Below are 13020 nucleotides of genomic sequence, written 5' to 3'. Positions count from 1 at the left end.
GGCAGAACAAGCCGGCCTCTCCGGACATAAATATGCCCGGCATCAAGATATATAACCGGCAATTCCATCTCGGCTTGAAGCCCGGCCAATTGCTTTTCGCACCTAACCTGACGTGCAATACGCACACGCGGAATGGCGGCTGCATGGCGCCAATCGGGGGGTCATACAAAGGATATCGGTGTTAAACGGAGGATTATGGAAATATGTCTATGAATTATCGGGCCTTTGTGTGGTTGCGACGCTTCTGGATGGGCACTCAAGGTTTTTTTTTTTTCAGATCAAATGGAATGTCCTTTAATAGCATTTGTCTTCATTTCTCTTGCTATTTTTGAAATAAATATATTGTATGCGGGTTTTATGCTCACGACAAAGCTCGGAACTTCATAACAGGGCCTGCGATCGAGACGGATTTTTACAGACTAGGAGAAAAAAAACCTCTGATAACTGATTAAGTTGATTAATTTAAAAAATATTATTTTTTGCAACAACAATAAAAATGTGAGCTAAAGGCAGAAGATTTGACTGTTTTGCAATATTTTGTCCTGCCAGTCGTTTTCAAAGCAAAGTTCCCAATGATCTGTGTTTTTATTAGCTTTGTTTTGCTTCGATTTTGTTTCTCACTTTCGCTCATGAGGTTTTTGTTTCCATTTGTTCCCGTTAGCCGCTCCACGTGTCGACCAATCAGCTGTCCAGGTGTGCTTCCTTATGGTGTGACTTTGTAGAAATCTTTTCCATGATAAATGTCCCAAATTGTAGATAATGGTAAGACATATTTTGTGTTTATAATAAATGAACTGTGCTGGGTCCGGTGAAATCCTGATCCGTCAACGACCCACATAAACATGTTCTGTTTGAATGTGAGGCATTTGAACTTGTCCAACTTCCAATTTGGTTGCAATTCTCTCCCTCATTAGATTTTTATGAATGGAAGTTGGTTCCAGTTGACGAATGTCAACTTAAACAACTGAATGAGTTGGGAAAGCAAATTGCACGCATACAGTAAAGACTCTCCATAACTTGGACAAAGATTTAGTGTCAAGTTGTGTATTTCTGACTAGCGACAGCTTTGGCGCCACCTAAAGGAGAATCTTGTGAGAAATGTACAGAGCTGCAAAAAATAGCTGAGGTTTGGGTTCGCTGGTAAAAAAAAAAACCCTACTATTGCTGTTTGAATGTTGTCTGGATTAGGCCTTTATCATCCCTTACTGAGTTTTGAGTTGGCTTGGGAGGCGCTTCTGACTTTGAAAGCCCCAAAAATCCCTCCAAGGCCGCAGTGGGGAAAGCTGGAGCACATGAAATACAGCATGACTAATGCCTCATCATCAACGACAAGGCCCAGTCATCTCCCGCACAATCAATCTCTTCCCTCTCAATGACTTCAAAGCCGAGTCTTAGGCCACAAGCCCGACTTGAGCGATGGTCTGTGCGCCGCTTCTCAGGGTTAGGATTGCAGCGAGGCGGCGTTTGCTGGGTTTGATGACTGCGGCTAAGCTCCTGCGAGTGGCCTTTATGCACGCAAAGTGACCGCAGATTGCTGCGTGGTTCTTTTCGGAGAGTGTTTGTACACTTAAGCATTTCCTCTGCTCTCAGGATTCGGGTTGCGTGACTGTGTGTGCAAAAATATTTACCGGGACATTACATGTCTGGTGGAATATTCGGCACATCTTTTTGCTAAATACAGTAATCCCACATTGTTCGTCACGGTTTCTTTCTAGACTATCCTCTGCAATAAGATTGTTTGTATATACAGTATTTTGAGGGTACATGTAAATAAATTCTACGGAGCCCCTCTGGTGCCAGTGTATGAAAATTTATTTATTTTTTGCTGTTCCCACAGATTACTACAGATTGCTAAACAGTGGGAACAAATTAGTAAACTATGGGTACAGATTAGTAAACTGTGGGAACAGATTAGTAAACTGTGGGAACAGATTAGTAAACTATGGGTACAGATTAGTAAACTGTGGGAACAGATTAGTAAACTGTGGGAACAGATTAGTAAACTGTGGGCACAGATTAATAAATTGTGGGAACAGATTAATAAACTGTGGGAACAGATTAGTAAACTGTGGGAACAGATTAGTAAACTGTGGGAACAGATTAGTAAACTGTGGGCACAGATTAATAAATTGTGGGAACAGATTAGTAAACTGTGGGAACAGATTAGTAAACTGTGGGAACAGATTAATAAATTGTGGGAACAGATTAATAAACTGTGGGAACAGATTAGTAAACTGTGGGAACAGATTAGTAAACTATGGGTACAGATTAGTAAACTATGGGTACAGATTAATAAACTGTGGGAACAGATTAATAAACTGTGGGAACAGATTAATAAACTGTGGGAACAGATTAGTTAACTGTGGGTACAGATGAGTATTTTACTACAGGTTACTAAAAAAAAAAAAAAAAAAAAAATTATACCCTGGCTCTACAGGGCCTACACAAAATTCCAGCACCTCGTGAGGTGCAGGTATTATTTCTAATCTCCGTCCTCAAATTTGAACACAGTTGGCTCTGTGACCTTGAATATATGTGTGACTTTAAAAGGCGCCGCCGGCCTGTTGAGTGGCATGGAAGGGAGCGAATGAGGATATTCAGTTGGCCGACTGTTAATTAGCTAAACGTTAGCCACTTTGTGCGAAGAGTGACGACATCAGTTGTGGCCTTTGGCAGGTCATCTAAAGAATGTGCTTAATGTGTTTATTGTATTTCGTTGCCGTTTGTTCAATACTCAACACTGTGTCTGTCCTCCTTCTATCCAAACCAACCTTTTATGTCTTACCTACAATTTGTTCAAACAAACAAAATGTGTGCATTCGATTTGGGGGTGTGGCCAAGTCCTTGAGAAGATGAAATCTGAGGTGAAGATGCTGTGGTGATATTTAATGAGCATAAGAGCCACGCTAAGGAGAATGAGCATGAGCCTTCTTGGTCATTAAATATGAAAGGTGTCAGGGGGCCGCAGCGGGGGCCCATTCATTGACTTTCACACTGGCTGATAATAGACTTTTTACCCACAGGGACCTCCGCACGCCAACCACTCCGAAAGCTGAGGGGAAATCAGATGGCTGCTTCTGAGGATTATCTTAATGTGTGTGTGTTGGGAGGGTGAAGATTATGCACATTATTCCCTTCCTGTCTTGTGCTTTTGGAGGAATAGGTCACAGAGGACTATGCAACTCCAAACTATACTTAAGTACCACTTCAGTACTGGTTACTTAACTCTCCTATTACCGTATATTGCGGGTCAAATTGACCCATTTAATACATTTTTTAGAAGCAAGTATTTGCAAGCCAACATGTTATTCTCCATGTTATCCATACTTTGGAGATATTTTCTTCTTGGTGACACTTTGACCCGAGGACATTATTGCTGTACCCCAGAAACAAACATTGCAGGAGAATTGAGGTCTCTAAATGTTTTCCTAATTTAATGGGGACATACAATGAACATGATCACAAATTTTCAATGTCCTGTACATGTTGAATAGGTGACCTTTTTGACCCTGATGCCCTTTTTAGTTGATAACATATACACTATGTGCAGGCCTATTTAGGTGGTCTACAAAGTAAAACTAAGTAATACATACACAGGCAAACAATTCTATTATTTTCTGGAGATGGAAATTGCTCTGGTCAATTTGACCTCAAGGATATATATCAAATGTATTTAATAGTAATAGGTGTTAGAATGTTATTCACATCATTTTTTATAGCATGTTTATTTTTTTAAAAATTAAAAAAAAAAAATGTGTTAAATAAGTAATTTCCCATTGTCTATTTTTCTCAATCTGACAGAAATGTACAGTATTTATATAGTGCCAATATTACGTCACTGTGGGGGAAAAAAAGGTGCATTTCTGGTAAAAGGCCAAAAGAGGGCAGCAACATCCTGCTGCAAAATGAGGCATCGCGTGGAAAGGCTGCTGCATGCAGATTCTCCAGAAGTGTGCATGTACTTGAAAGTGGCCCATAGATGGCGCTACGAAGCAGAACATTTTCAAGCGAACTGCTTTGCTTCATTCACAGACTCGCCTCTCCTCCTCATTGCCACCCAGGAGTCGCCTTGACTGTCTGCAGAACAACCCACATTCACCATGTAAGGAAGTCTCATTCATAAGAAGAATAACACATTTGCCTCAACATAAACAATAACCCTGATTCATTGCCAAAGAAATGTACTTGACATTTATCTTCTCGTGTCTGTCCTCTTTCGCAGATATTTTCAACCTGATTGGACCATTTTCCAGTGGGAAAGCACACCAAAGTAAGCGGTAGTGACGGCAAGGGGATTTGTGGCACCCTGAGTGCGGGCAATTACTGCCTACATCACATGAACACTTCTAGACAGTCTTCAATGAAGCTAACATGCGCGTAACACGTTTCTGGAAATGCGGCCCAGGAGAAAAATCCATGCAAATGCGGGATGAACGTGCAAAGTGGAGAATCAAACCCGCAAACTGTGAGGCAGACATGCAAACCCATTGCACACCATGCTGACTTTTGATGCAGTCAGCACCATATTGCTTACCTTGAAGGCAAAAATAAATAAATATAGTACAACAAAACTGTCAAAATATAAGTTCACTTATTTCATATCAGGAAGGTAAATAGTAGGCTACTCAGTGTATATTAACGAGAGTAAATCTGTTTCGTCTGTCCTGCTATGCATTAAATAGGCCCATGTTAAGTTGGGCTGTTTCGTTCCAACTCCCTAATCAGAATCAGGCAGAGGTTCCTGCTGCTGCTGCTGCTCACCGCTCCCTCGGGGGATGGCTCGAATGCGGAGAAAAGAATTTGGCCCCACTTAAGTGGTTGTGACAATCATTTAACTTTAATCTCTCTGTTTTCATCCAACTCGCGAGGCCGCCTTCCATTTTGTCCTCTACTGCCTTCGGGCTTGCATTTTGAACATCACAACTCAGCTGTTTTCTTAGGTTGGTCACATGACATCCGCAGAGCCGCGAGGTAGATGGATGTCGGTTTGACTCGCTTCTTGACAGTCGAGCGATGAAAACAGATGGCGGGATCTGCTTCATTCGCATTCCATGAAGGCAATCACAATATTGTGTTTAGTGGAAGGACGAATTATTCGTGTCATAAGTGCTGTAAAAACAAAGTGAAGATATTGTATTTTCTTTATACAGATTAGCAATAAGTAATACGAGGTACAAAGAAAGACCCCACGTAGACCCTGTTTGTGTATGCAAACAAAAGCACTTGTGTCGCCCCTGGAAGTGACGACTGCCATGTCATCAAAGCCACGTTCATTTGTCACAAATTGCCCTAATGCTGCTCTCAACAGTCTACGTATTTAAATGCAAATGAGGCCTTTCCGTCGTCTGGATTGAGAGTGAGTAAGCTCACTGGATGGATTGAACACGAGTATGCATTTAACACGAGTCTAGTTACGTTTATCGTAACCTAATGAGCTCAAGTGTACACAAGAAACGGGGAAAGAAGAAATCACGATACATGCAGTTAACCCTATAAAGCCAAACGTATTATATTAAATACAAGACGTTTTCAGCTCTCTATTTAATGAGTATAACATTAAAGCCCTGACGTATACGATCTGACACATGCATTGCACGGATAATCCATTAGAGGGCAGTAGCACCATCTGTCGGCAGAGCCGTTGAGAGAGAGAGTTTGGCCGACTCCAAAATAATCTGCAGGATTCTGGAATCCAATAAAGAAGCCGAAGAATAGGAGTGATGTGAAGTTGTTGTTTTGCTGACAAATAATGTCAACGTCGCAAATTCCCGAGTGCACAACAATGAAAGTCAAGCAAAGCACCATTTTTGGAATTTGACGAGCTGCGTGGGCTGCTCATCATTTTGATCGTTTGTGTTTCAATGTGACAGACGTTAGCATGGGCTGCTAATCAACTTGGAAAGAGGAAGTCCAACAGCTGATGGGCTGAACGCTGTCAAAGTCAAAATCCCAACTCTGCTGACCTTTATGACCTTGGAAAACATCACAAGCAGAAAATCTGGTGAGTAGCGATATTGGTTTGAGATCCTTTGCTTGGAACCTCTGCTCAAAAATGTGTCATTATTGCTATATTTAAAGCGACTGTGACGATCGTGAAAAAAAAACTGTCCCTTGGACCCCAGTTTGAGAACGACTGCGTTTCGTTAACTGCCATTCACGTTTGATATTTCCTGGCCAGTGAAATGTAAATATTTGGCTGTTGAAATGGTTGAGCTTGAATATTTGGACGTCTCCGTGCGATGTTTGGCAGGTGCCGAGCTGGCCGGCATCCCATCATACTCCATCTCCTTTTGAAGACCCCGCCCCCCTCCCGCCCCATTTCAGCAACATCAACCGGTCTCGCCATGGAGTCGACCCAAGTCCAGTCGGAGGGCGGCCTCAATGTCACCCTCACCATCCGTCTCCTCATGCACGGAAAAGTAAGCCAACTCCAACAAAAGTGCTTTCTTTAAGGACGGAGCAAAGGTCCAAAAATATCAATGTGGAATATGTGCACTGCATGTGCCACATTCATTGTTGACCAGTGTGTGAAGTGCTGCCACTGTGAGTGAAAATTCTCCGTCTTCTGCTTTCATAACGAGTAGCCGTTTTGCCTAATTACAACACCCTAACTACGTCTCCCAAAAAAACAGTGGCTCATTTTTATGAAACAGGACCGCCCCCTCAAAACAGGCTAAGTTCCAGGGGGCTCAAATAATTGGGTGGCAAGCAGGACTGCAGTATTTATTTATTTTTTTTGCATTAATTTAGCTATTTTTGAGAATACCTGAACCAACCTGAAAACAAAGTTAGTTGCGGCATTTATTATCTTTACAATGAGGTCATCTGGAAAGTCTGGCCAAGTGGGGGGTCTTGTATCTTCCTATATGCAAATGAGCTGATCAATATGCATGCTACAGACAGACACGGACAGTCGGTCAACGGAGGAAAGAAAGAAACAGCATGCGGCCTCACAGGGGGGGGTCAAAGGTTGGGCTTGGAAATCCGTGCAGTCCGCTTCACACCTCCACCTTTCCAGATTGTGTGTGAGCAGACACAATACTGTAACATCTTGTGTTTTCTAATGAAAACAACATTTGCAATTCATTATTAACTCTAAAAAACGTATTAAAAACATTCAATTGTAAATATTGCCATGGTCCCCAAAAGGTATTTATTTATATTTTGTATGCTATTGCATAGCTTTGATGCAGTCTCTGACCTGAACAGCTTAAAGCCAGCAATGTTAGTTATGACAAAAAACGACCAGCAGGTGACAGCAGAGTATAAGAGATCAACCAGGTGGGTTGCTTCAGTAACAATGGCTGCGAGTGAATGAGTTAAAGTACAAAAGCTCTCCAAATTCATTTGTGCGATGACATTTTCCATTACAGATTGAAGATATCGGGAAAAAAAACGACCTTTTTGTGAGTATTTTTTGACGCGAGAGTTATACTTTGCCAGCGCGTGCCAGTGTTAGGACTTCAGGGACGAAAAACAAGTTGTTGGAAATGCCCTTTCAATGAATTGGCCCAGTGGCTCATATTAAATTCTGTCAACACTCTTCCAGCTGAAACTGATGGATGAGCAAAAAGATTGAAAGCAATATTTTGCTTGAAAATGAATAGCTGAGGTGCTTGTGACTTTTCTGCTGTACCGTCGACATCAATGCGGATCCACTGAAATACGTTTGGGATGTTCCTCCTTCATCTTCGGAACCACTCCCGCTGAAAAATTGACATCCGACGAACCTAAATCATTCACCGAGTACCTCTCGTGCTTCCGACCGCCTTCCAAAATGATGCACAACACAATAACTGAAGACTGAATTGGCCGTCGGTGCGAACGTGAGTGTAAATGCTGGTTTGTCAAACATTGCCACGTCGGAAGCCTGTTCTGTATTCTGGTGGGGTTTGGCGCCGGGTTCAAGTGGTGCTTAGATCCATCCATCTATCCATCGAGCCAACTTTCAATCTATCCATTTCTAGCTGATCCCGCGCAAGGTCGCGTGGAGTCCCAGCAGGTCAGCAGTTAATCACAAACAGGCAAACAAACATTAACCCTCGCAATCTCACGTACGGGCAAGCCAAGCAGTGGCACAGATGGGATTTTGGAACGGGGGGGACATGGACTAAAACATTATATATATATATATATATATATATATATGTGTGTGTGTGTGTGTGTGTGCAAATTAAACAGGAAGTCAGCCATTTTGCCCAAATGAGCCCCAAGTGTAAGCAGCTCTTCTGGATTGAAGAGGTTTCCTTAATTGCAAAGCTTTTTTATTTATTTATTTTTTTTTGCATGGCGTCAGTGTGATGATCGTTGAGGGTTCGCTACGAAAAAAAAAAAAAGCTTGGCGCGGGAGCCTGCTCATCACCTGTTCACATAATTTTAATATCCTAAAGAGTTTAACATCAGCTTCCAGTCAGCTGCAGAATCGATTTTTAAAATTCTGCTGCTGGTCTACGAATCACTGAATGGTTTGGATCCTCAATCCATTGAAAAAAATGCTGAATGAATATAAAGCAAGTAGAGGTGTGAGGTCTGCAGACTTGGGTCAATTAGTGGAGCCCAGAGTTCAAAGCAAAGATGGTGAAGCGGCATTTAGCTCTTATGCTGCACGCAAATGGAAGATGCACTCAGCCATTTTAGTAGACTACTTTATATTTGTCTTAAATGTGTCTGTTTTTCAAATGTCTTGAATTTGTTCACCTTTGAATGTTGTATTTTTGCTTTAAATGTTGTTTTGCAACTATGAGAAGCAGCACATTTGTATGAAATGCGCTACGTATAGAAATAAAGCCTCAAATTGAATACGACCTCGGCAGGCCTGAATCGTTTATAAAAAGGGCAAAAAGAGAAGTCAAGGATAAATAGTTGTAGTATAAAGTGTGGCGGCTTTTTTATTTTTCTTAAGCCTGATGGATAATTCATGAATATTAACATCTACTCGGGGCGCATGGCAGCCTGCGGCTTTGAAGTCACACTGGACGTCCACCAACCCTTGCAGGCACTTCCGAAGGGACTGTTGTGTTGACACGCAGAGCCGCTTCCTTGCCGCTTCCTTGCCGCTTCCTTGCCGCTTCCTCGCCGCTTCCTTTGTCGCTTCCTCGCCGCTTCCTCGCCGCTTCCTCGCCGCTTCCTCGCCGCTTCCTCGCCGCTTCCTCGCTGCTTCCTTGTCACTTCCTCGCCGCTTCCTCGCCGCTTCCTCGCCGCTTCCTTGCCGCTTCCTTGCCGCTTCCTTGCCGCTTCCTCGCCGCTTCCTCGCCGCTTCCTCGCCGCTTCCTCCCTGCTTCCTTGCCGCTTCCTTGCCGCTTCCTCGCCGCTTCCTCGCCGCTTTCTTGCCGCTTCCTCGCCGCTTCCTTGTCGCTTCCTTTGTCGCTTCCTTGCCGCTTCCTTGTCGCTTCCTTTGTCGCTTCCTTGCCGCTTCCTTGCCGCTTCCTTGCCGCTTCCTCGCTGCTTCCTTGCCGCTTCCTTTGTCGCTTCCTCGCCGCTTCCTCACCGCTTCCTCGCCGCTTCCTTGCCGCTTCCTCGCCGCTTCCTCGCTGCTTCCTTGCCACTTCCTCGCCGCTTCCTTGCCGCTTCCTCGCCGCTTCCTCGCCGCTTCCTCGCCGCTTCCTTGCCGCTTCCTTGCCGCTTCCTCGCCGCTTCCTCGCCGCTTCCTCGCCGCTTCCTCGCCGCTTCCTCGCCGCTTCCTCCCTGCTTCCTTGCCGCTTCCTTGCCGCTTCCTCGCCGCTTCCTCGCCGCTTTCTTGCCGCTTCCTCGCCGCTTCCTTGCCGCTTCCTTTGTCGCTTCCTCGCCGCTTCCTTGTCGCTTCCTTTGTCGCTTCCTTGCCGCTTCCTTGCCGCTTCCTTTGTCGCTTCCTCGCCGCTTCCTCACCGCTTCCTCGCCGCTTCCTCTCCGCTTCCTCGCCGCTTCCTTTGTCGCTTCCTCGCCGCTTCCTCGCCGCTTCCTTGCCCTTTCCCCACCGCGCCACCATCAGCTCAGACCACTTACATGCAAATGGCTAGCGGACCTCAGCTTCCCTTTGGAACCACAGCGGGAAAGAAAAATCCATTTGTAATGAATTGCGCAGGCAAGTCTGTGTTGAAATACTTTTTCTTTTGTGTTTTGATTGTAGGAAGTGGGAAGCATAATTGGAAAGGTATGTACATTGACATCCTCGAAGAATCCTGTACGTTGGATGCATATTCAAATTTTGCTCTTGTATTTCATCCAGAAAGGGGAAACGGTGAAAAAAATGCGCGAAGAGGTGAGTTTCAGTGTGTAACGTTTACGGTCCATCCTTTAGTAATGGACGTAATGTTTTCACGAAGGCTTCTCATTATACACAACTGTGCATGTTTTAGGGGCCATTCTACCAAATTTGCATCTCCAGGAAATAAAATGTATAAACACACAATAAGACAAACTGTAAAATTAACAGTTTTACTAAGCAAAGTGTCCTGCATATTGATCGCAAATTTAATAGATTTAATAGATACAATTTAAAAGATTCAATTAAACTACCGTGAACATTAGAAAAATAGCATTTGTTGTCCGTTCCTGCTTAGTAAAATTGGACGTTACCATATATTTATAAATCAAATGTCTTCAAATGATGAAAATTCTCACACGCACACACACAGACGTGTAAGCAGACGGCTAATAGAACGCTACTCTACTTGCTGTCATGCTCTGTCAAAAAACAGTTATACTATAAATGAAGTTCAATCACGACTTTCTTCTTCTGATCTTTGGACTAATGTACATTATTAGTGTTAGCGTGCACCACACTGCCCCTAAGAGGCCAATGTGAGCACAGCAGGAACAGCTCACTAAACATGGCACACACAATGCAACAGTTAAGAGCTGATTCAAGGTCATACGTTAAAAAAATTGTGGTGCTAAAATGAATCATGAATGTGTTCATTTAGACCTATTAAAATAAGTGTTTGTTGTTGTTGAAGCTTATGGAATGGATGAACGGCATTTGCATTTGTATAAGTGAAAGATGATTTGCGAGTCAACAGATGAACTTGAAATGCAATCGCATTCTGCTCCTCCCAGAGCGGCGCGCGAATCAACATCTCAGAAGGCAACTGCCCCGAGAGGATCGTCACCATCACTGGGCCAACAGACACAATCTTCAAGGCTTTTGCCATGATTGCCTACAAATTTGAGGAGGTAACGTGTGAGCAGGCTCAAAGCGAGCATATTGTACTTGCTCGTATTTGGAGTTTGTTCCCCATTTATACTCGTGGCAAGCACATTGTATTTTCAGCAGCTTCGGTTGGTGAATGTTTTTTTCTTTTTTAACAGCAGAAGGCACCGTTATGCGCTTTATACCATGACGGGATATTGCGTCCTTTAATGGGACATGGCGGCCCTCCATGTGGACCATCCAAAGGAGCAGGACTTTTGAACATTTTGAAGATCGGCCTTCATGTAGCAGCAGCTTCAGATTGCTGCTCATCAACTGCATTTTAACAGCCACTCTCTTCATGTCATCCATTTGCTTTCTTTAACGCGCCTCAAGTCCCGGGCCATTTCTCGCTTTTCATTAGCATGAAGGAGAAAAGGAATTAAAAGTTAGTCCGTAAACAAAAATCATTTTGCTGGAACGGCCTGACATGTGCATATCATTCCCCGCAAAAACTAGAACTTCAATTTCACATTCATCCTTTTTGCATAATAATTTGCTACTAAAATATGTTCGAACGACTTTACCAAGACGTTCAAAAAGACTTTGTTAATACATTTGAAGGACTTTGCAGTATGTTTGAACGACTCAAAACTGCTTACGCCACACTTCCCAAATCCATAATGTGCACGTATAAATAAAAACACCGATTCATAATACGGTGTTGCACTCATTTTTGTTCGGGAATTTCCGATTGCTTATAGTGAATAAGACACGATTTGCAACAAGATAATAATAAATGGGAATACTTTCTAAATGGATAGGACAAGTTTGGGATTGTTGTTGTTTAGCAAACACAAGCGCACGGATATCGTCGTCTGGTCCACTTGACACGAAATTGAGGTGAATGTGGCCCCTGAACTCAAATGGGTTTGGCAAACGGATTTGTCGTGACGGTTCCAAGCTGCAACTTGATGAATTCTTGAAGTCTTTGTTCCTCGCGCAAGGTGAAATTGTTGCCGTTGTACTGCAGGATATCATCAATTCCATGAGCAACAGCCCGGCAACCAGCAAGCCTCCGGTCACCTTAAGGCTGGTCGTGCCAGCCAGCCAGTGCGGCTCGCTCATCGGGAAAGGAGGTTCCAAAATTAAAGAAATGAGAGAGGTAGGAAAACGTTTGCTTTCCATCAACACCCGACAAATTCGTATTCATCGGGTGCGTTTTCTGTTGTGCTGAATGCAATTGGAATGTTCTAATCTAATCTATTCAAATGAATTAATTGATTTTGCTTTTGCTTAACTCTTTGACTGCCAAAAACGTTAAATAACGTTTAGTAAAATCCTATGGAGGAGTGCCAAAGACGTTAAAAGACGTTTTTTTCCAAAACAAAGGTGAAACTAACCATTTTCTATTGTTGATTACTGAAAAACGGAATAAGGTAGAAACAAACTTTTTTTCCTGATGAAAGATGAGAGTCCAATCTTTCATTTGGTAGTATGTGTGTTTCCATAGTCCAAACACATACTTTTCTGTGGACCTTGAAAGATCAGTCAAAAATGCTTAAAATCGGCTGGCACCCACGGCATCCCTTTTCTGAAAACGTCTGGCAGTCAAAGAGTTAAAGTAGACATGTCAGGCATTTTGATCGGAATGTAAAGCATTGCCCAGATGTGGTAAGAAAAACTCTTGAATGTGATTCTGCCACAATCTACAAAGGATCGAGAATAACAGCACACGTAATGTCCACAACACAAATTCCTGCCTACATAGGAAAGTAGTACAGTTGTTCCATGACGTATGTTAATGGGATACATCTTAAGTCATTTATTGTTAAAGCTCAAGTTGTTAAATAGGTTTTACATCATTTTGAAGGGATTTGGATCATATTTTTCACGTTTTTTTTTTTTTTTTT

General features: G+C 43.0%; 1 protein-coding gene across 5 annotated transcripts in view; it reads left to right on the top strand.

Moving 5' to 3' along the window:
• Nucleotides 1-13020, top strand: part of LOC144060296 (poly(rC)-binding protein 3) — a 33535-nt gene that overhangs the window by 8463 nt on the left and 12052 nt on the right. For 3 of the 5 annotated variants that reach the window (XM_077579692.1, XM_077579690.1, XM_077579687.1), the window contains exons 2-9: nucleotides 4033-4102; nucleotides 4223-4270; nucleotides 5871-6001; nucleotides 6251-6419; nucleotides 10106-10129; nucleotides 10205-10237; nucleotides 11035-11151; nucleotides 12141-12272. In XM_077579692.1, coding sequence (XP_077435818.1) covers nucleotides 6345-6419; nucleotides 10106-10129; nucleotides 10205-10237; nucleotides 11035-11151; nucleotides 12141-12272 — 381 coding nt within the window. In that variant the 5' untranslated portion in view covers nucleotides 4033-4102; nucleotides 4223-4270; nucleotides 5871-6001; nucleotides 6251-6344. Of the gene's footprint in view, nucleotides 1-3023; nucleotides 3095-4032; nucleotides 4103-4222; nucleotides 4271-5870; nucleotides 6002-6250; nucleotides 6420-10105; nucleotides 10130-10204; nucleotides 10238-11034; nucleotides 11152-11286; nucleotides 12273-13020 lie in introns of those variants that run through there. The other 2 variants (XM_077579691.1, XM_077579693.1) reach the window with 2 other exon arrangements.

This window comes from Vanacampus margaritifer, chromosome 11 (genome assembly GCF_051991255.1).
Source record: "Vanacampus margaritifer isolate UIUO_Vmar chromosome 11, RoL_Vmar_1.0, whole genome shotgun sequence".
NCBI lineage: Eukaryota > Metazoa > Chordata > Actinopteri > Syngnathiformes > Syngnathidae > Vanacampus > Vanacampus margaritifer.
Note: the sequence above shows the minus strand (reverse complement) of the source record. Positions and strands in the feature narration are given on the sequence as shown.